Source organism: Lonchura striata, chromosome 12 (genome assembly GCF_046129695.1).
Source record: "Lonchura striata isolate bLonStr1 chromosome 12, bLonStr1.mat, whole genome shotgun sequence".
In the NCBI taxonomy this organism is placed as follows: Eukaryota; Metazoa; Chordata; class Aves; order Passeriformes; family Estrildidae; genus Lonchura; species Lonchura striata.
Window position 1 is genome coordinate 22734323 of NC_134614.1, and position 19651 is coordinate 22753973.

The 19651-nt window shown below is 45.8% G+C and overlaps 1 protein-coding gene across 1 annotated transcript; it reads left to right on the forward strand.

Annotated features, from left to right (window-relative positions):
• The first annotated feature begins 99 nt into the window (after window positions 1-99).
• Window positions 100-18862, forward strand: LRRN1 (leucine rich repeat neuronal 1). Its single transcript, XM_021529006.3, has 2 exons — window positions 100-320; window positions 15020-18862. The coding sequence occupies exon 2, from the start codon at window positions 15253-15255 to the stop codon at window positions 17401-17403; it is 2151 nt and encodes a 716-aa protein (XP_021384681.2). The 5' UTR covers window positions 100-320; window positions 15020-15252; the 3' UTR covers window positions 17404-18862.
• Window positions 18863-19651: the final 789 nt, after the last annotated feature.

Genomic DNA, 19651 nt, shown 5'->3' on the forward strand with positions numbered 1-19651 from the left:
TCGCCCCGCCCCGCGGCCGGTGCCGCGCGCGCAGCAGCCAATGGGAGCGCGGCCCGTCAGCTGACCCGCGGCGCCTTCCCAGGTGCGCGCCGGCGGCGGCTCAGAGCGGGCGGCACCGGCACCGGCAGCGGCACCGGCAGCGCCGCTCCGCCGCGCTGGGGCGGGCAGCGGCACGGGGGGACCGCTCCGCCATCCTCCCGCCCATCCATCCATCCATCCTCCCATCCACCCACCGCTCCCCGCATCCCGGCGCGCTGGGACCGCGCGGCAGCAGCGGATGTGCAGCCCCGGGGGACAAGCGCGGCAGCGCCCGGCCGGCGGTGAGTGCGTCCGCCGGGGCTCGGGGGAGGGAGCGGAGGCTGCGGGGATGCGCGCTGCGATGCGGTGATGGTGTGCGGTGCGGCCCGCGGACAGAGCAAAGTTTGCGGTGGCGGGCGCGCCCCCGGTGCCCCCCGGGGGAGTCCCCGCGGGCTGCGGGGGTTCGGTGGCTCCGCACCGCGCCGGGACCGCCCCGGGGCTGCGGGGTTTGGGCTGCAGCATCGCTCTCCTCCTCCTCCTCCTCCTCCTCCTCCTCCTCCTCCTCCTCCTCTCTCCCGGCCCCGCTGCTGCCCGGGCCGGTGTGCGGTAAATGGGGGATTCTTGCGGGGGGATCGCCGGTGCCGGCGGTGGGCGCGGGGCCGGCGGTGCGGCAGCGCTGCCCGCGTCCCCCATTTGCATGCGAATGGGAGCGGATCCCGGCAGATGTCCTGCCTCATCCATTCACCCGGAGGAATGCGAGGAGACAAGGAGCCTTCAGTGCGACAATGGCCCTTCAGAGAGCGGCATAAAGGCGCAGTGTGAGCGGGGCCGCCCTCCTCCCGCGGCCGCGGCTTTGTGCGCGGGGCGCTGCGGGACCGGCCGCGGCAGAGCGCAGGGCGGCCCAGGGATGCTCCGCCGGGTCCCTCTGCAGCGCACCTGCCCTCCGAGACGGCTCTTGCGGAACTGTGCTGCCCGAAAGGTGCGGGGAGAAGCTCGGGGCAGCTCTCGACGCCGGGACCGGCGGTCCCTGGCCGCGGGCGGACAAAGGGACCGGCCCCTTTGTCGCCCCTCGGAGCGCGGGGCCGGTCCCCGTTCCCTCCGGAGGAGGCTCAGGAGCGAGGCGCATTGTGCCGGCGGCTCAGCCCTGCCGGGGCCGCACAACAGATGTTCGCCTGCGATTTTCCCTCTCCCCCAAGTTATTCTCTCCCCCAGTGCTGGCTCGGGGCGCATCTCCCATCATTTCAGGGAAAGCAGCAGAATTAAACTCGGAGTAGGCAATAATGTTGTCCAAAGGTGAGAGATCACACGCAGGGTGCTTCTGTGCTTATCCTGGAGCTGCCCAATAGCTCCCAAGTAATAAAAACTAGTTTGGGAACCTTTAATTCTTTTCCTTATGGACTTAAAGGGTCCCTAGAAAATGAACCCAGTATTCCTGAAGATCCTAAACCTTTTCTGGCCAATAGCTCAGATATACCCACAGGGAGACCACAGAGCTTTGAATGACCGAGGGCGCATCAGTCACGCTGTTGTCCAAAGGATCCCACCAAACTGAGTCCCAAAGTCTTGCAAGTCGGAATTTAAATTAACGGTGGACACTGAGAGGGACAAAGCAGCACACGAAGGTTCCCAGATGGGAGCAGAGAGGAGAGCCAGGCTGGTTCTGCTCTCAGCCCCTGGGGTCCCTATCCCCCTGCTCTGCAGCCTCTCTTGTGCCACTGCTCCGGGACAAGAGCTCCAGTTTAACTTTTACCTTGGCACTTAAAAGTTATCTGCACAACATTTTATGTAGCCCATATAAAATTATCTCTCCCAGCAGGCATTTTGGACTTTCTTAGACCAGTTACTGTGACAACAGTAAAGTCTGTTCCATTTAGAACAGACACGATAACACTACTGATCATTGAAGGAAATAGGATTTTGCATTAAGTCAGACAACTATAGAAGGATAACAACTTTTCACATGAACTGTAAAGGACCTTTTTTTACTGCCATAAATAATGCCGAGCCCATCCAAATTCAGGCTGAAAAAAGAAACTTCTGTTCAGTCTGACCTCACAGGGAACAGCCCTGGCACAGGGTGCTCAGAGAAGCTCTCGCTGCCCCATCCCTGGCAGTGCCCAAGGCCAGGGCTTGGAACACCCTGGGACAGCGGGAAGTGTCCCTGCCATGGCAGGGGGTGGCACTGGATGATCTTAAAGGTCCCTCCCAACCCAAACCAGTGTCTGATTCCACGAAACCAGTCTGTGATTCCACGATTCTCCCTGTGTATTTGGTTGCGGCTCGTGGAGCGAATGGGATCATTTCACCCAGCTCTCCTCACCATCAGCATCCCTCATCCCTAAATCCCGCAGGTGCCGGCTGCCCGGAGCCCAGCCCGGTGCCGCGGGCGGAGGAGGGGATGCTGCAGCCTTTGTTTCGCACCGATTCAGTAGCGTGGCACTGCAGAAGGCAGGGAAAACTTTTCCTAACCGGCGTGCTGGATTCCTGCTGCAGCCGGCTGCTGCCTGGCTGCCGCTGCCAAGGAGGGCGGCACATCCCCGCTCCGCGGCTGTTTTCCTAGGGACACTGAAAACACCTTGGATGAATCATAGCAGCGGTCAGGTATTGCTGCCACTGCAGCCTGCATAGCTTAGTATTCACTGGAAAGGGGATTTATTTGCGTTACTGGGTCTGCAGATTTCATGTTGTTGTTGTTAGGGGTGATAGAGACTCGTCCACATTCCAACAGTATTTTTAAAATATTTTTTTTTTTTTAGTTTATTTCATTAATCTTTTGAAGCTCTTGTTTCTGTTAATGGTATCAATGAGTAAAAATGGGGACTTTGTTCACAAAGCTCTGAGCCACATTATTTCTGTCTCCTTTGGAGCTGCTCCTCCCCCAGGTGAGTGACTTGCCTGGTCCCAGGTCTGCCTCTGTGTCAGGCTCAGACCAGGATCAGGCATCAGGAAAAAAACCCCAAACAAACAAAACCCAAGGAGAAGAGTTAAGTGATGTTTATAAAACAGCTCTGGTTGAACTGTATTTATTTTAGTTTATTTTTCAACCAGCAAAGTAGCAAGATGCTACAAATATTTACAGAGGAGCCAAAATTTTCCAAAATAAAAATCCCTCTGTCTTCCTGTGCACTTTGTCACCACGGAGGTGCCTGTTCTTTGAAGCCCTGATTAATATAGATGAGTTGTAATTTTCTGACCAAGGCATCCTAGTTCACATATATTATTCCATTGGCAGACATGTGGTCCCCACAGCTGTCCCCTCATTTGTGTATGAAATGGAAACACTGGTGGCATTTGTAGGTTACCATAGTTACACGAACAATACACGTGTGAGGCTTCATCCTGCCAAGCTCCAGATTTTTTCCTGGCAGACATTTTGTAGACACAGAACTGAAGAAAATCTATGTAAAGTTTCTGGAAGCACATAAATGCAGCCCTCCTCCTTCTCTATGTTTGTGTAAGGCTCATGGACACAGCGAGCCTGGTTTCAGCCCTGTCGGAACTCAAAATGTCCCTCAGACATTTTTGGAGGTTCCGGGCCCAGGTCAGAAGCATTTGAGACCCTGGCAGGCAGCTGGAAACAGCTGTGATTTTGGGTTTGAACCATGGAATGATTTACCAACCTTGCAGGGAGAACAAGAAGTCACAAAAGTTTAGATATTAGAGTAGAAGTAGTTGCAAAGTAAAGGGAAGAATTTTTGAGTGCTCTACAGGGGGTTTTGGTTTTGTACATGGGGGTCAGAGGGTTTAAGATGAATTTGGGATTTGGGCCTGCCCTGTCCTCCCTCTTTCTTCTTCCTCACCTCCATGTTCTTGGTGATGTTGGCACTCCCAGATTGGTTTAGAGTAGAAAAGCACCATTTAATATAGGTAATAGGCATTGGGAAAAACTGTAACCATGTAACACGTAATGTACCATATAAAAGATAGAAAATCACCATTTAATATAGGTAATAGGCATTGGGGAAAAACTGTAACCATGTAACACGTAATGTACCATATAAAAGATAGAAAATCACCATTTAATATAGGTAATAGGCATTGGGAAAAACTGTAACCATGTAACACGTAATGTACCATATAAAAGATAGAAAATCACCATTTAATATAGGTAATAGGCATTGGGGAAAAACTGTAACCATGTAACACGTAATGTACCATATAAAAGATAGAAAATCACCATTTAATATAGGTAATAGGCATTGGGATAAACTGTAACCATGTCACACGTAATGTCCCATATAAAAGACAGCAGCAGCCCTGGGTGGGAGAGAAGAAGCAGTCGGGGTCAGAGAGGATGTCAGGGTGTGTGTGTGCCTCTGCCTGAGCTGTGAGCAAACCACAGCAGCCCCAGAAGAAAATCTTTTAGATAACTTGCAATAAACTGCCTTGAGACCAACAACAGAGACTGCTGAGCCTTTTTTGGAAGCTCGGGCTGGAGGAGAGACTTTTCCAGCACACGGAGCCACCCCTGACCCAGGCTGAGCTCCAGCACAGCCCCAGCACAGCTGATTCCTGCAGCCCCTCCCAGCTGGAACTTACAGCCTGGAGACCCTCGTTGTTCCCAGGAGAATTCCAGGTTGTGCTCCAGAGCAGTTAAGTCATTAACAGAGTCCGGCGTTAAACACATCTTTCCCAAAAATCCTTTGTGAGTTCTTCACAGAAGGGATTTTGGAGCTGGGATGGTTTTTTGCTGACTCTGTTGGGAGGGTTGGCAGTGCCTGGGGGGCTCCTGGGAGAGGGGAGAGGTGGGAAGCAGCCAGAGCCCCATGCCAGAACAGAAATCCAAGGAAACCCACCACAAATATTCCCATACTCCGTTTTGTTTCTGCAATTAACGTGGGAGGAAAGATGGGCAAGAGCAGAGAAAAATCAAAGAGCTGGCTTAGGAATTGGTTTTGTTAGTTTGTCATTAATTATCAAATAATGGTGTTTCTATAAGATTTGAAGGGCCTAAGTTCTGGGCAGGGGACTCACAGGACCACTTTGATAAGAAACAGTCACTGCAGACGTGCCTGAGTTACTCAAAGATTTCACCAGTCTCATTCTTTTCCTGCAGCTGAGTAATTAAGTTTTTCACTACATGGGCTCTGTAAGGTCAGAGCTGAGAGCTCCCCAGCTGAAAGTTCTTCTGAACCCCACTCTCTTATTCTTTGCTGCTTCAAACCCTGCAACTTTATTCAAATTTTGTTTTGCTCTTTAGATGTCGTCTTTCCTTTTTCTGTGTATGGCACTGAAGAAAAATACTGGATTGGCCTATTTTGGATTGGCCTAATTCTCCCCCTGGTGAAGGCAGGACAAGTCTGTGGCATCAGTGAGACAAGAATTAGCCTCTGCTCTTAACTTCTCCTGTAAAATATTTTTATACCTTCGCCTTCTATGTCATAAGACCTTAATTTGTTGTTACAAGGCAGTGTTTCCCTGACATTCCATCTGGCTGAATTATTAAAAGAACAGGACCTGGTTTTTACCTGGAGCACAGTTTCTAAAGATCGAGTATTTACAGTGGAGTATTGCCTTTTTTCTTGCCTTTTTAACTAACAGAACAACAAGGCAAAGCAAGTTTAAATAACAGGCCTGAAATATTGAACAGGGTGCTGTAGTGAGAATGCACTGAAGTTATAAAAGTGCCAGGAGAAGCAGCTCTTTCCCTTATTTTATTGGCTACAGCAGCCTTACTACATAATTTTCTCTCCTGAGGTGCTGCCCTTCAGCCCTCAGTGGTCACACAGGGCAGTATTTTCCCTGAACAATTCCCAAGCTGAAGCAGCTGAACACGGAGGCAAACCTTACTTGGGCATTTGAGTTAGAAATTTCAGAGGTTGTCAGTCAGCATCTCATTTCCAGGTATTTAATTGAACTAACTCTGGTATTCCAGCCATTTGGGCATCTGTCAGCTTGTCCAAAGTTTGGTCACTCAGAGAGAATCCCTGAGCTTGTCCAAAGTTTGGCAGAATAACATTTTACCATGTTTTAACAAAATATCAATCAAATCTTGGATTGTCTTTTTGTAATTTGAAAATGCTTATCATTTATATAATGAATCCTTACTTTTCTGTTATTTCATGCATCGTATCATTTATATGATTAAGCAAGTCCAAAACTATCTAATAAATTCATACCTTGCTAATGTGCTGCGTACAATTACTGGGATGCAGATGAGCTGCTGATTGGCCTTGTTAAATTTTTAAATTACAAATGATCCATCATTCTAACAGAAATAGAGTAAATATTGATATTTCCAGAGAGCCACCAGTGACTTTTAAATGCATTGAAACATAACTTATCTTAGCCATAGGCGAACAAGCAGTTGCAAAAATGAAGTTTTTAAATTGCTGCTTGAAAATGGGTCTTTAAAATGGGTTCATTGTAGTAAAAGGCACCAAGTAAAACCAGCTCAGTGTTTTTTTCTAAGTTCATTGACAAATCTCTTTTCCTTTCTCTTTCTGCCCCCTTTAAGTGCAACAAATCTGGTTAATACAAATGAAACATTATCATGCCCAAATTAATCACTGTAATTAGGTAAAGATTTTATCTATAAAGCACCAATAACTTAAAATTTTGAGAAGAAAAAGTCTCCTTTCTGCAACAGGTGGAAATTTTAGTACCTCCGTGTTTTGCAAGCAGAATGATGAAAGAAACAATCCATGGAAAACCTGGGATGTGGCCCTGACCAGCCTGAGGACTGAAGCTCAAGGGACAGTTTATAGCCTGTTCTGAAACACACCACACATTACATGAGATGTATTTTCTCTCTTTCTTAACCTTGTGAACGTTCTCAAAGCAAAACTGTTTTCTGCACGGAGCAAAGCAGCAAAATTCAGGTTATACTTGAGATTGAGAGAAATGGTTAAACCCAGGCTGTGGGGGTTTCACACTCAGCTGAGCTTTCCTGCCCTGATCCCTGAGAGACTTTGGAATGAAACAGTGGTGGGGAACAGGTATCTCATGTAGCAGAAGTGCAGAAAGACTCGTGGAAAGGGAAAGTTATGGGATACAGCAGTGGAACTGGAGAGAGAAAAGAGCCTTTTTCTCAGGTCACAGTAAAGCCTTGGTCCAGAGCAGTTCCAAACCCAGATCTGTGGCCACTTAATGGAATTAGTTCTGTCCCTTCCCAGCTTGGTTGAGTTCCAGATCTTTGTCTTGGTGCTAACAGCCTTTCTATTACATCTCAGCACCTCCCGTGCTAAATCCATTTATTTTGTTAGTGGTATGCTCACAATCTTTCCTATCAGATCTTCCCATATCAGCCAGCTCGATATATGGGGCTATTAACATTTAAATATATATAGCTCAGAAACAGAGAATTGGATTTTGTAAGCATAAAACTCAGGGGAAAAAAAATCAATAAAAGTCTGTTTTATTCTCAGGGCTGAAGTCTGTGTCAGCACACTACATGTACAAACTGTGTAGATATAGATCTAGGCTAATAGTAAAATACAGTTTAATACTTAATCACTAATAATTGAAATGCTAACACATATTACAGCCACGGGAAACAGAATTATCAAAACAGAGTGTAACAAGGACCAGAAAAAGAACTTTTTTCCTTGATTGAAGAATTGAAGATAAGCAATTGAAGCTCCATGCACATATAATTTTTAATAACAAGCCTTGTGCATTCCCTACAGCCAGCACCATTGTGTTGATTTATAAATACCTCCAGAGCTCCTGACTCATTCTGGTTGGGATTTATCAGGCACCGTTGGCAGCACAGGGTTTTTTGGCATCCTCTGTGGTAGTAACAACCACGTACACGCCGGGGTCTTTCCCAACTGTGGGGGATCCTGAGTGACTCACAAAACTGGAGTTTGATCTAGAACTGTGTAGGAAGCAAAATAATCACACTGCCAGAAGCCAGTCAGCAAAAAGGGAGGAAAAGGGTTTTCTGTTGCTTCAGGAAAATCCTTTGGAGTTCTGGCATCCCTGTTTCTCCTGGCTAAAAGTACTCCTTGTGTGCTCCTTCTTTTGTTATTATTAACACTTTGCTTCCACTGGCCAAGCTCCTTGGCTCTCAGAGTGGTCAAAATACAAAAAGGGAATTCTACTCCAAAATCCAACCCAATCTCTTCAAGCCCTTTGTCCTCTTTTTTTTCTTTTTTTTTTCTTTTTTTTTTTTTTAGGTTTTTGTTTGAATTGTGCTGATATTGATAGATGGTAAGGATGGTAAGAAGCAGAGATTTTCTGAGCTGTTCTGTATGAAATGCTAGGGAGGGAGGTGCCCCTGTGGGTTACAAAGATGCTCAGCTCCTTCCACATGGTTCTGAGATCCCAAACATGCCATGACTCAATCCATTTCTACTCTTTAAATATGGTAAGAAGCCAAAGCAGAATTTCTCTGCCTTTGGTCCTCTTTCATCCATCAGCCAGCAGATACACAACATGCAAAAAGTAGCTGGAAGAGACCTTCCCAAATTAGTTGTGCTCTGGAAATTCTAGATCCTGTACTAAAACCATAGGTTTCAATTCTCCCTTGCATTAAAACGGAGAGAGGGCTGGGGATGGGTTAGGGTGTGTGAGAGGGAAAGGAAAGCACAGCCAGGGGTTTGCCCTCCACCTGCAGGGCAGGGAGAAGGGAAGGGCTGCAAGGAAGGGCTCAGGGACCTGGATCTTAACCTGGCAGTGCAATGGGTTGGCTCTCAGAAATGCTGATTTAATCCAGCAACTTCCTCTGGTGACGATGTGGAACCAAAACAATGGTGACAGATGGGATTCTTCTGCACCAAATGGAATCAAAGCTTTGCCTTCACATTGAAGCCTTTCAGTAGGACATGAAGACAGAACAGCCTATATTGTCCCAAACTCATTCATGAAAAGAAACGTAGTAAGAAAGCTGATAATAATTTGTGTTCTGAGCATAAGAATATTCCTGCTGCACAAACACATCTCACCTTTCAGGTGCCAAGGCCATGAAGTGCTTTATGAGGTTTTTCTTTCCTAAAGCAAATACCCTCTATCATCTGACAGCCCACTGATTGGCAAGCCCTGTTATTCCTGATGTTTGTAATGTGACTGGTTAATGGTAACCTGCAAGAGATTTTCCATCAGTTGCCAGAAGCTGGGTTGCAATTCTGTGGTGGATTTGATGGGCCATCAATACCAAGTGGCTGCTCCCTGCAGGGGATCCAGCCCCTTGCACTCCAGAGCAGTCTGTGAATGAAAACCATTTTTCCCTCTCCTGCAAATTTACTTCCATATTTTAATGAAAAATACTGTATCAGATGCGAGCCTTAAGAATAAGCTCCAATAAATTACAAATTTCCAAGCTGTAATATGCTGTTTCTGCAGCACAGCCGTTATGAATAGGATGCTCTTCGCAGTTCTTTGGTGGAGATAAGAGTAGTATTTTTCAAAAGAACACAGATAAAGCATGCTAAGGTTGTCTCAAGATACAGCAAATCGCCTTCTCACCAGAGCTTTCCCCAAAATAAAACACAGACCTTATTTTGATGGAATGTGTGTACAGATGAGAAGAAAAAGTAGGCATTATTTGCAAGGAAAAGAACCCTCAAAAACTTTAATATTATAAATCCCTGAAGATGTGTTTTGAGGCTTTATACCATTATTACATGTCCTACGGGCCCTTGTTTCTGTATTTCCTTTTAATACCCAGCTCCCACGTTCATATTTTTTTCAAGCTCCTTCAACTGTCATCATTTTCAGCTTGATTTTTCTGTATTTTTCACAATTCAGACCTGTAAATAGCTTATTTCCTGGTGGCACTGGAGACTTTAAAAACCACACTATAAAAGGCTTATTATCAAGCATTATTCCTCAATATTTTTCCTAAATACACAGGATTGCCCTTGTAGATTTAATTCCTGGGAAAGGAGCCCATTCTGTGGGTTGGCTGGAAATGTCTTGGTTATTAAACTCCCAAGTTCTCTTTCCCTAGGGTGTGCAAGGTCACTGATGCTCTTGACTGGAGCAAGCCTGACTTTAGCAACCTGCTTTTAGACTGGGTTTAGTGTCGAGCTTACTGCTGGGATTTAGAGGCTGCTCCTATTTCAGTGCCTCTCCCTCCTAAAGCCTGGCCTGAGGCGCTGGCTCAGCTGAGCAGGGCACCAATCCCTGTTTTATCCAGGAAAATGGGGATGCAGAGCTGCAGGAGCCCTGCTGAGGGGCAGGGCAGGGCAGGTTTTACCTCCAACACGCACAAAACCCTTTCCTTAAACTCGCCCAGCTGCCTGCAGGGATCCCAGCCTGGGTTCCAGTGGTGCTCCCAGCATCCACGGAGCTCCTTTGCCATCCCCACCTCCAGCTGGAGGTTCTCACTCCCAAGGGGCTCTTCACAGAGTCACAGAATGGGTCAGGCTGGAAGGGACATCTGGTGCCATCAGCCCAGAGCACTGGATTGTGTCCAGAGGGGTCTGGAATGTCCCCAGGGAGGAGACTCCAGCCCCTCTCTGGGCAGGGTGTTCAGTGAGTGGTCACTGCACAGGGAAGTTCTGCCTCATGCTCAGCTGGAACTTCTGGGCATCAGTTCCTGCCCATTCCTCTTGTCCTGTTCCTCAGGGACACAGCAGGGCCTGGATCTGTGCTGCTCCCAGTCTGAATTCCATCTCCCAGTTCCAGGATGTCACAACCCAGTACATCCCTGTGCCTGCCCTGGCTGGCTCCAAACCGTGGCACAAAGTCACAAACACCTGTGGCTTCCATTCTAGCCCATGGAAAAAGCTGCCAACTTTGTGTGAGGAATTACAAACCACAAGGGTTTGAGCAGTGTGGTAGTTGAGTTAACACAGGGTGGAAAAGTAGAATTTTGGGGTTTTTAGAATATTAAGAGGCTCAAGATGGAGGGATTTGGGTGTGTCCTGACCTTCTTCTCCTTCTCCTTGCCCTCCATGCCTTGCTGTGCTGGTGACACTTTTCTGTTGGTTTAAGGCACAGACACACTGCCCAACAGAAATGACAGATATTGGCACGTTATTGCAAACATGGCACAGGCAGTTTTTGGTATAAAATGCAAACACCCCCTGAGGGCAGACAGAATGCCATGGCCGAGCTGCTGGCCAGAGCTCATCAGGGCAGAGAGAGAATGTTCTGGAGAAGGGAAAATAAACAGCTTGAGAAGCTGATCCTGCACACTCAGACTGCTCCTCTGGCTGCAGGGCTGGGAGAAGGAGGATTTCACACTCCTGGGGTCATCCCAACACCCAGACCCTGAGACCTAAAGTTCTCCCAGCTGGCACCAGCCCTGCTCCAGGTGCCTGGGCAGAGCTGTCCCTCCTGCATTCCCCTGCTGTCCCACCCAGCCCAGGCTGCAGCAGCCAGGACAGGTTTTCCTGGCACTGATGAAATGCAGGAGCTGCACGAGTCATTAGCAGAACAGACAATTTTCCAGCACACAGCTCAGGTACTGAGGCTCAGCCTGGGAAAGAGGGGAGGAACGGGGGATCAGCGTGTGCTCCTGGCTCTCAGCAACTGCAGAATAAATTGCTTGTCTTAGCCCGAGGTAATTTCTTTGTGTATCTGATCCCTCCAACTTCTACCTGGGCACACTCAGTGCAGGTGGCTGCTGACCAAAATCTGGGCTGATGCTACTGCAATATAAAAGAAATTCTGCAAGGATGAGCAACGTAACTGCGGGGAGGGAGGATTTGCTGTGGCAGCACCACGGTTTCAAAATGCTCCCAGATATCCATGTGCAAACAAGATTGTTGCACTTTTCAGCGAATTTTAATAGTGACCATTAATACAGTTGTCAGGGAAGTGACAACGCTTTGTTTTCCTATTACCAAGCAAAAATGTTTAATATCTGTTCTTTTTAGTTGGCAGGTTAACTGTGAACACTTTTAATGAACAGTTTCTTTCATGCTTGTCCCTTCATATTTTCCTCTTCCTGCACTGGAGGTTTAAATGTACTTTTTCTTCCAATCACCCACCCACCCTCACTCTTTAGGAGCCACCAAGCAGGCTGTGGCTGCCAGGGCACACCTCTTCCCACCCATCACCCATCCTCTTTCCAAGGAAAACTGAAATGAAGGATCTTCTACTCCATAACCAAACAGCCACCCTCGTGATTTCTTAGGCCAGACAAATTCTCAGTATTTACCATTCTTCAGAACTTAGGTGGAAAGGGAAGAGTTAGACCTCCCCGTGGCAGTTCCAGGATGGGAGACAGGAATGATGCTTCTGTTCCTGCCCTCAGGGAACAGGAATAAACCAACACCCCGGCAGCTGCTGTGGTTTTCTGGTGACAGAAATGTGGCTTTTTTTTTTCTGCACCGGGTACTGAGCAGTGCCATGGAAAATGCATTTAATTAGCTCAGAGTAAAATAATTCCCTCCATATCTCTCACATAAAATTAGCCATTATTTCTGCTGATATCAAGTTACCAGCTGTTACAACTGCTGTTGTGGGTTGGAACAGCAGAAAATATGAATCTAACAAATGAGAGGGAAGGCAGGGAATGCTAAAAGCTTTCCTTCATACCCTCAGGATCTGCCACACCAAACATTGCAGAGGTGTCTGGGATCAGTCCTGCCAGTGCTGCACAGACTGGAAAGTGAGAATCCTGGGCAAAGGGATGGCTTTTGGTGGCTGCTCTGCTGCCTCTGTACCCTTGGTCGGGGCTGTGGATGGGGTTTTACACACCACAGGTAGCTAAAACCAAAGCCCATGACTTGGGTTGTCCCTCCCTGCCCTCCTGGGGCACACAGGGCTGCTCAGAATTCACTCTTTTATTACCCTGGAATTTCGTTTCCAGCTTCATCCAAGCCACCCTGGGCTGGGAGAGACTGAGGAGAGCAATGTGTGGGTTGTTTCTAAATTTGAAGTTAAATAAAATTAAATCCATTTGCAGTAGAAAATAGCTACAGAAGAGAACAAGCCACTAGGAACTTGTAAAATAATATATTTACAGTGAACATAAACCCAGAACTCTGGTCAATAAACCCACAAATGCCTTCTTAGCAAGGATGAACAATAACTGTAACGTGCAAGTAAGAGGATATAAATATTCAACAAAGAAAGATAGAATTTGATTTTTTTTTTTTTTGCAACATCTAGACATGCTCCTACATATTTTAAGAGAACCTTTGAAGTGTTTTTCAGGCAGTTTGGTTTCTAAAGCTTTACATGATTCATACAGCTACATCAGGGCTAAAGCAGTAGTAAAACATCATTAGGGCCCTCAGCTTTGTAAGGCACCAACTCCCTTCTCTTCATCCACTGAGAAGCTGCAGGAGAAATTCCAGAGGCAGGAATTTTGGGAGCAATGCTCCCTCTTTGGTGGGGATACCTGGGCCAGGTGCAGGGCAGCAGCAGGGACACGTTCCTGTGTGAGGGCACCTCCTGTACCTGCCTGGGATTGTGACCGCCTGCATTATTCACTGCAAAATGCTGCCATTTGAAAATCTGCAATTAAATCAATTAAACTTCAGATGCCATCAATTTTCCTAGAATTGGCTGGCTTGGGTCAGCTACAAATGTGTTGCTGTGGAGGGAAGCATCCATCAGAGTCAGCTACACCAGCCTCCTCATCACTCCACGCTAACACATCCCCTACCATCACAGTGCCGTCAGGATTTATTTTTAATACGGTCTTAGTCAATTCTTCCATCAGTTGGAAGTTATTTGGGAAGGAATCTTGGTCCTACAGTTGGTTTTCCCCCCTCCAGCAGAGTCTGCTCAGCTACCAGAGAGAAAATCTGACTCAGCAGAGTCAAATGTATTCTGGGTCCCATTCCTCTTCCCCTTCCTCCAAAGCACAACCACAGAATAACAATATAAAAATAAATAATAAAATTGCTGTTGGGTACAGCACTACATTGTAATCTGAAATAAAACATGGTAATTATTTAATATGATCAGATTTAGAAGTAAGGGTTGTACGAATGCAATTCCTGTCACCACCATCCAGAGGAGTATTTTAAACCTATTTCAGAAGCTGTATTTAGTTTTATTATTTTATATAGAACCATCTTTTGTGGGCTGTGACTTGGCTGAAGCTTTGCTACGTTCTAATTGAAAAAGATGTGAATTCATCACTGAATTCTCTCAGATATCACAGAGTCACAGAGTGATTTGGGTTGAGAGGGACCTTGAAGTCCATCCAGTTCCACCCCTGCCACCTTCCACTATCCCAGGCTGCTCCAAGCCCCATCCGACCCTGTCTTGGACACTTCCAGGGATGGGGAGTCCACACAGCACAACCTGATTATTTTAGTTACATAAAAACCCAAAATTTTATTTGAGAAGTCTCAACTGCACTCACCAGAGCGATTTTCCAATGAGGGGAGGAGGAGAAATATTTTACTAGGAGATTTTCCTGGAATATGTGTTCAAAGCCTCACAATACACCAGATGTTCTGAGGTGCCTGGACACAGCTGGGTTAATTTAAATGCAGTCTTGCATGAACAACTTCAGGCAAAGCAGATACAAATGAGGGGCTTACACAGCAATTTGGAATTGTGGTGAACAGCTCATACGATCACAATGCAGTACAAACAGCTGAAATAAGGGCAGTACATTCATTTACTCAAATTTACTGTTATTGTTTGGTGCTGAGCTGGATTAAATCTAAGCTGTTATCTGGAACTGATTCGATTAGCTTGGATAAATTTTGGCAAAGTTCATAAGCATTTAGCTTCAAACTTCTAAACCAGCAGCTTCCTGAGCCTTAATTCCACACGCCTGAAATCCAAGCCTTGGGGACAGGGATTGGGCATTGACTCGTCTGAGACCCCGCCGTGCTCACCAGCACATCCTCCACCTCAGCATTCCCAGGCCATCCAAACTATCCCTGCAGGGTAAATCTGAAAGGTATCCATCCCAAAGTTTCATTTTTAAATAATTCACTCAGAGAGATTTCTCATGGTAACCCCAAGGAGAGAGCTCCAAACCCTACCTAATTTAGCTACACCAGATTGGGATTTTTGTAAGAGATTACTGTTGAAATAATGATTGTTTTCAGATATTTTCTTTCGAAGGTTGCAGAAACTAAATAATAGATGAACTATATATGAGCTGAGCATAACATATACCCTAATCTGCTTTCAGGACCATCTTCAGGCACTGATTTACAGAAGATTCTAAAACACTGAGGAGCAGCTGAGAGTCTTCAGAGAATTTCTTAACTTCACTAAACTCAGAAAATCATCTTTCACCTTTCTGGATGTCCAAGCCTTTCACCTCAAACGTCAAGCTTTACGTTTTCTGCCCGACAGGGGATCACCCTCTTCCTCCGTGGGGATTTTAGGGGGCTGGGGAGCTGAACGCCCTCGCTGGCCAGCATGGCAAAGGTTAGAGTTGTTTTAACTGTGTGCCAGTTGGTGCTAGAATTGTTAATGAATTCACTAACTGAGTCTTCCATACAGAGCAGTGAATGCCCACAGCTTTGTGTCTGTGAAATCAGGCCCTGGTTTACACCACAGTCAACCTACAGGGAAGCCACCACAGTTGACTGCAACGACCTCCGGTTAACAAAAATCCCCAGCAACCTCTCCAGTGACACCCAAGTCCTTCTGTTGCAAAGCAACAACATTGCAAAGACCACAGACGAACTCCAACAGCTCTTTAATTTAACAGAATTGGATTTTTCACAAAATAACTTCACAAGTATCAGAGATGTGGGGCTCTCCAACCTCACTCAGCTTACGACTTTGCACCTGGAGGAGAACCAGATCACAGAGATGACTGACTACTGCCTGCAAGACCTCTGCAATCTGCAGGAGCTCTACATAAATCACAACCAGATCAGCAGCATTTCTGCAAACGCATTCTCTGGCCTGAAAAATCTTCTGAGATTACACCTCAACTCCAATAAATTAAAGGTTATTGACAGCCGTTGGTTTGATTCTACTCCCAACTTAGAAATTCTCATGATTGGAGAAAACCCAGTGATTGGAATACTTGATATGAATTTCAAACCACTCTCAAATTTAAGGAGTCTTGTTTTGGCAGGTATGTACCTCACAGACATTCCTGGCAATGCGTTGGTAGGCTTGGATAGTCTTGAAAGCCTTTCTTTTTATGACAACAAGTTGGTAAAAGTTCCTCAGCTTGCACTTGAGAAAGTTCCCAATTTAAAATTCCTGGATCTCAACAAAAACCCAATTCATAAAATTCAAGAAGGGGATTTTAAAAACATGCTCAGATTGAAAGAGCTTGGCATCAACAACATGGGAGAACTCGTGTCTGTCGATAGGTACGCGCTGGACAACCTGCCTGAGCTCACAAAGCTGGAAGCCACCAACAACCCAAAGCTGTCTTACATCCATCGCCTGGCGTTCCGCAACGTCCCTGCCCTGGAGAGCCTGATGCTCAACAACAATGCCTTGAATGCAGTCTACCAAAAGACAGTGGAATCCCTCCCAAACCTGCGTGAGATCAGCATCCACAGCAACCCGCTCAGGTGCGACTGCGTCATCCACTGGATCAACTCCAACAAAACCAACATCCGCTTCATGGAGCCTCTCTCCATGTTCTGTGCTATGCCTCCAGAGTACCGGGGGCAGCAGGTGAAGGAAGTGCTGATACAGGATTCAAACGAGCAATGTCTTCCAATGATCTCTCACGAGACCTTTCCCAACCACTTAAACCTGGACATCGGCATGACGGTGTTTTTAGATTGCCGGGCCATGGCGGAACCCGAGCCAGAAATCTACTGGGTCACCCCTCTGGGCAATAAAGTCACCGTGGAAAGCCTCTCTGACAAATACAGGCTGAGCAGTGAGGGCACCTTGGAAATCTCCAACATCCAGGTTGAGGACTCCGGGAGATACACCTGCGTCGCTCAGAACATAGAAGGGGCTGACACGAGGGTCGCCACCATCCGGGTGAACGGGACGCTCCTGGATGGCACCCAGGTGCTGAAGATCTACGTTAAACAAGCCGAGTCCCACTCCATCCTGGTTTCTTGGAAAGTCAACTCCAACGTCATGACATCCAACTTAAAATGGTCATCGGCCACCATGAAGATTGACAACCCTCACATCACCTACACCGCCAGGGTCCCGGTGGATGTCCACGAGTACAACCTCACACATTTACAGCCCTCTACAGATTACGAAGTGTGTCTGACAGTGTCCAACATCCATCAGCAAACGCAGAGATCCTGTGTCAACGTCACAACCAAAAACGCGGCTTTTGCGCTGGATATTTCCGACCAGGAGACCAGCACGGCCCTGGCAGCGGTGATGGGATCCATGTTTGCTGTCATCAGCCTCGCCTCCGTCTCTGTTTATATCGCAAAAAGGTTTAAGAGAAAAAACTACCACCACTCACTGAAAAAATATATGCAAAAGACCTCTTCCATCCCCCTGAACGAGCTCTACCCTCCACTTATTAATCTCTGGGAAGGTGACAGTGAAAAAGACAAGGATGGCACTGCAGAGACCAAGCCGACCCAAGTCGACACATCCAGAAGCTATTACATGTGGTAACTCAGAGGATATTTTGCTTCTGGTAGTAAGGAGCACAAAGACTTTTTTGCTTTATTCTGCAAAAACGACGAGTTGAAGACTTTTGTATTTTTGACTTTGCTAGCCCGTGGCAGAGCGGCGAGGACAGGTGGATATTTCAGGATTTTTTAGTATAGCGTATCGCAATGGGTTGACACAAATGGCAGCTTCACCTAGCTTCCACTTCTCTGTTTATTTTATTATTTTTTTTCCTTTTTGGGGTTTTGTTTTTTTTTTTTTTAGTTATTGTGCTAAATTAACACTGTCCTAACTCCAGTGCTGAATAAAAAGAAGGAGAGGCTGGGTGAGCCCGTGGTTCTGACGCTGCTGGCCCCGTTGTCCCGAAGCCATCGCGGGGCAGGATGGCACCGAGCCAACCCTCAGTTTTGGACCTGCAGTGAACTAGGTTTGTGACCCTGGTCTGAGGACTCTACCCTGAGAAAAGGAGACCCTGAATGATGTTAGTTGACTGTACTGTAATGTTGTATCAACTGATTTGAATGTTTTTGACTTTCAGCGATGAGTTTTCTTTTTTATTGTTATTTTTGTAGTAGTTGAAGGCTTAGGTAAAGCTAACAGGCAATAGGAATAAGTACAAACAATTTTTTAATGTAACAGACTAAATGTTAATTGTTCTTATTCTTTTTATTCTATTTAGTAGACACTTTTGAAGAATTACTAGAGTTTTGTTGTGTTTAAATCACCAACACACGGTGTTTAATGAAGGCAGAGCTATAATAAATTTAGTTTTGTTCTGATGTTTTTAATTTAGAAGTCACAATAATGTATTGGGTTTAGATGTCACTAGTTTGACTGGTGATCATGTTTTGACATAAAATATATCCAAAATGTTATATAAAAATATCATGGGTTTTTTTTTCTTGATGAAATGAAGTTCCAGGTTCAGGTTTTTTATGCATTTATGTTAATAGCAGTGTTTTCTCTGCACTAGAGGCAAAATATGGAAAATAATTTATTGAGAAAAATGTCTCAGCATGGCTTTTGGACTGAGAGTCACATGCAGAATCAAAACTGTTTGGCATAGGGTACACAGCAAGAAGAACTCACAGAGTGTGTAACAGGACATTTTCCTTTTTGTATACTTTTCTGTTTATATATTGAGCTAAGATAGAAATGAAGCTGACATTTAGCTGTCATTACCATCAGTTAGGACAAAGAAAACCTCAGTGCTACTAAACTGAAATAAACCAGTTGATTCTTGGAATATACTTGAAAAGAAACTTATTTAGATTAATGTTCCTCCAAAAGCAGAAATTGAGATTAAAACTACCAAGTTTGGTCCAATACTGAACTGTATTTTTTACAGGCTTAAAATTAATTCATATTCTGAGTATTTTCCTGAATGACTGTGGTAAAAGAGAGCAGCAGTGTTCTGTGTGCACTGGGTACAATATAAAGGCATCATTTACAGTTGAACCCACGGAAGCGTCGTGCGTTGTCTTTTCTGAATCCCTGGAAGTTCTGCAGGAGAGCCAAGAGCAGGGTGGGCTCCAGGGAACACATGGGCACATCACACTACACCCCTCAGCAGCAAGCACAGTGTTTTCTACACTTTATCACCACTTCCAGTGTGGAATTTTTATATATTTTTGCTCAACAAAAAAGTCCTTGGTAAGTAAAAGTTAATTGTTCAAATAAGAGATGTGCATGGGGGCTGTGTGAGGTTTTTTAACTCATTGGTTTCTCAAATATCCCTAAGACCCCTTAAAATTTTCAGATTAGCCTGAAAGTTCTTTTTCCTTGTTTAAAAGTGAAAAGTTACCAGCATTGTTTCACTAATCAACTGCCTTGGTACACAGACTTATCCATCCATCCCTTGGACAACCTGCCCCGTTGGTCTTGTGTTTCCGCATGAGGCTGAGTGAAGGTATTAATTATGCATTTCAATCAAGCATTTGTGCTGCTACACACAATCCTTTCTATATTCAGGAGATCTCATACATTTTTAATCATGTGACAATTAGATGTTGGGGTTATTCAAGTGTCTTTTGATCATGGAGAAGAAACATGGTGAAAGCATTTCTTTATCACCTTCTCCTGGATTTGTTTTTAATGTAAATGGAACATTACCCTATGCTGCCTTCCCCAGAAAAGCTGAAGAGGAATAATTATCATCTGGTCTATATTCTGTTCTAACCTTAAAGCTGCAGGCACAATGAATTAAACCAAGATCTCTTCTGCAGCAAAGATTCACTCTACTTTTGCCAGA

Coding starts and splice junctions, on each gene's coding strand:
- LRRN1 (XM_021529006.3), top strand. CDS start 15,253: ATGGCAAAGGTTAGAGTTGTTTTAACTGTGTGCCAGTTGGTGCTAGAA.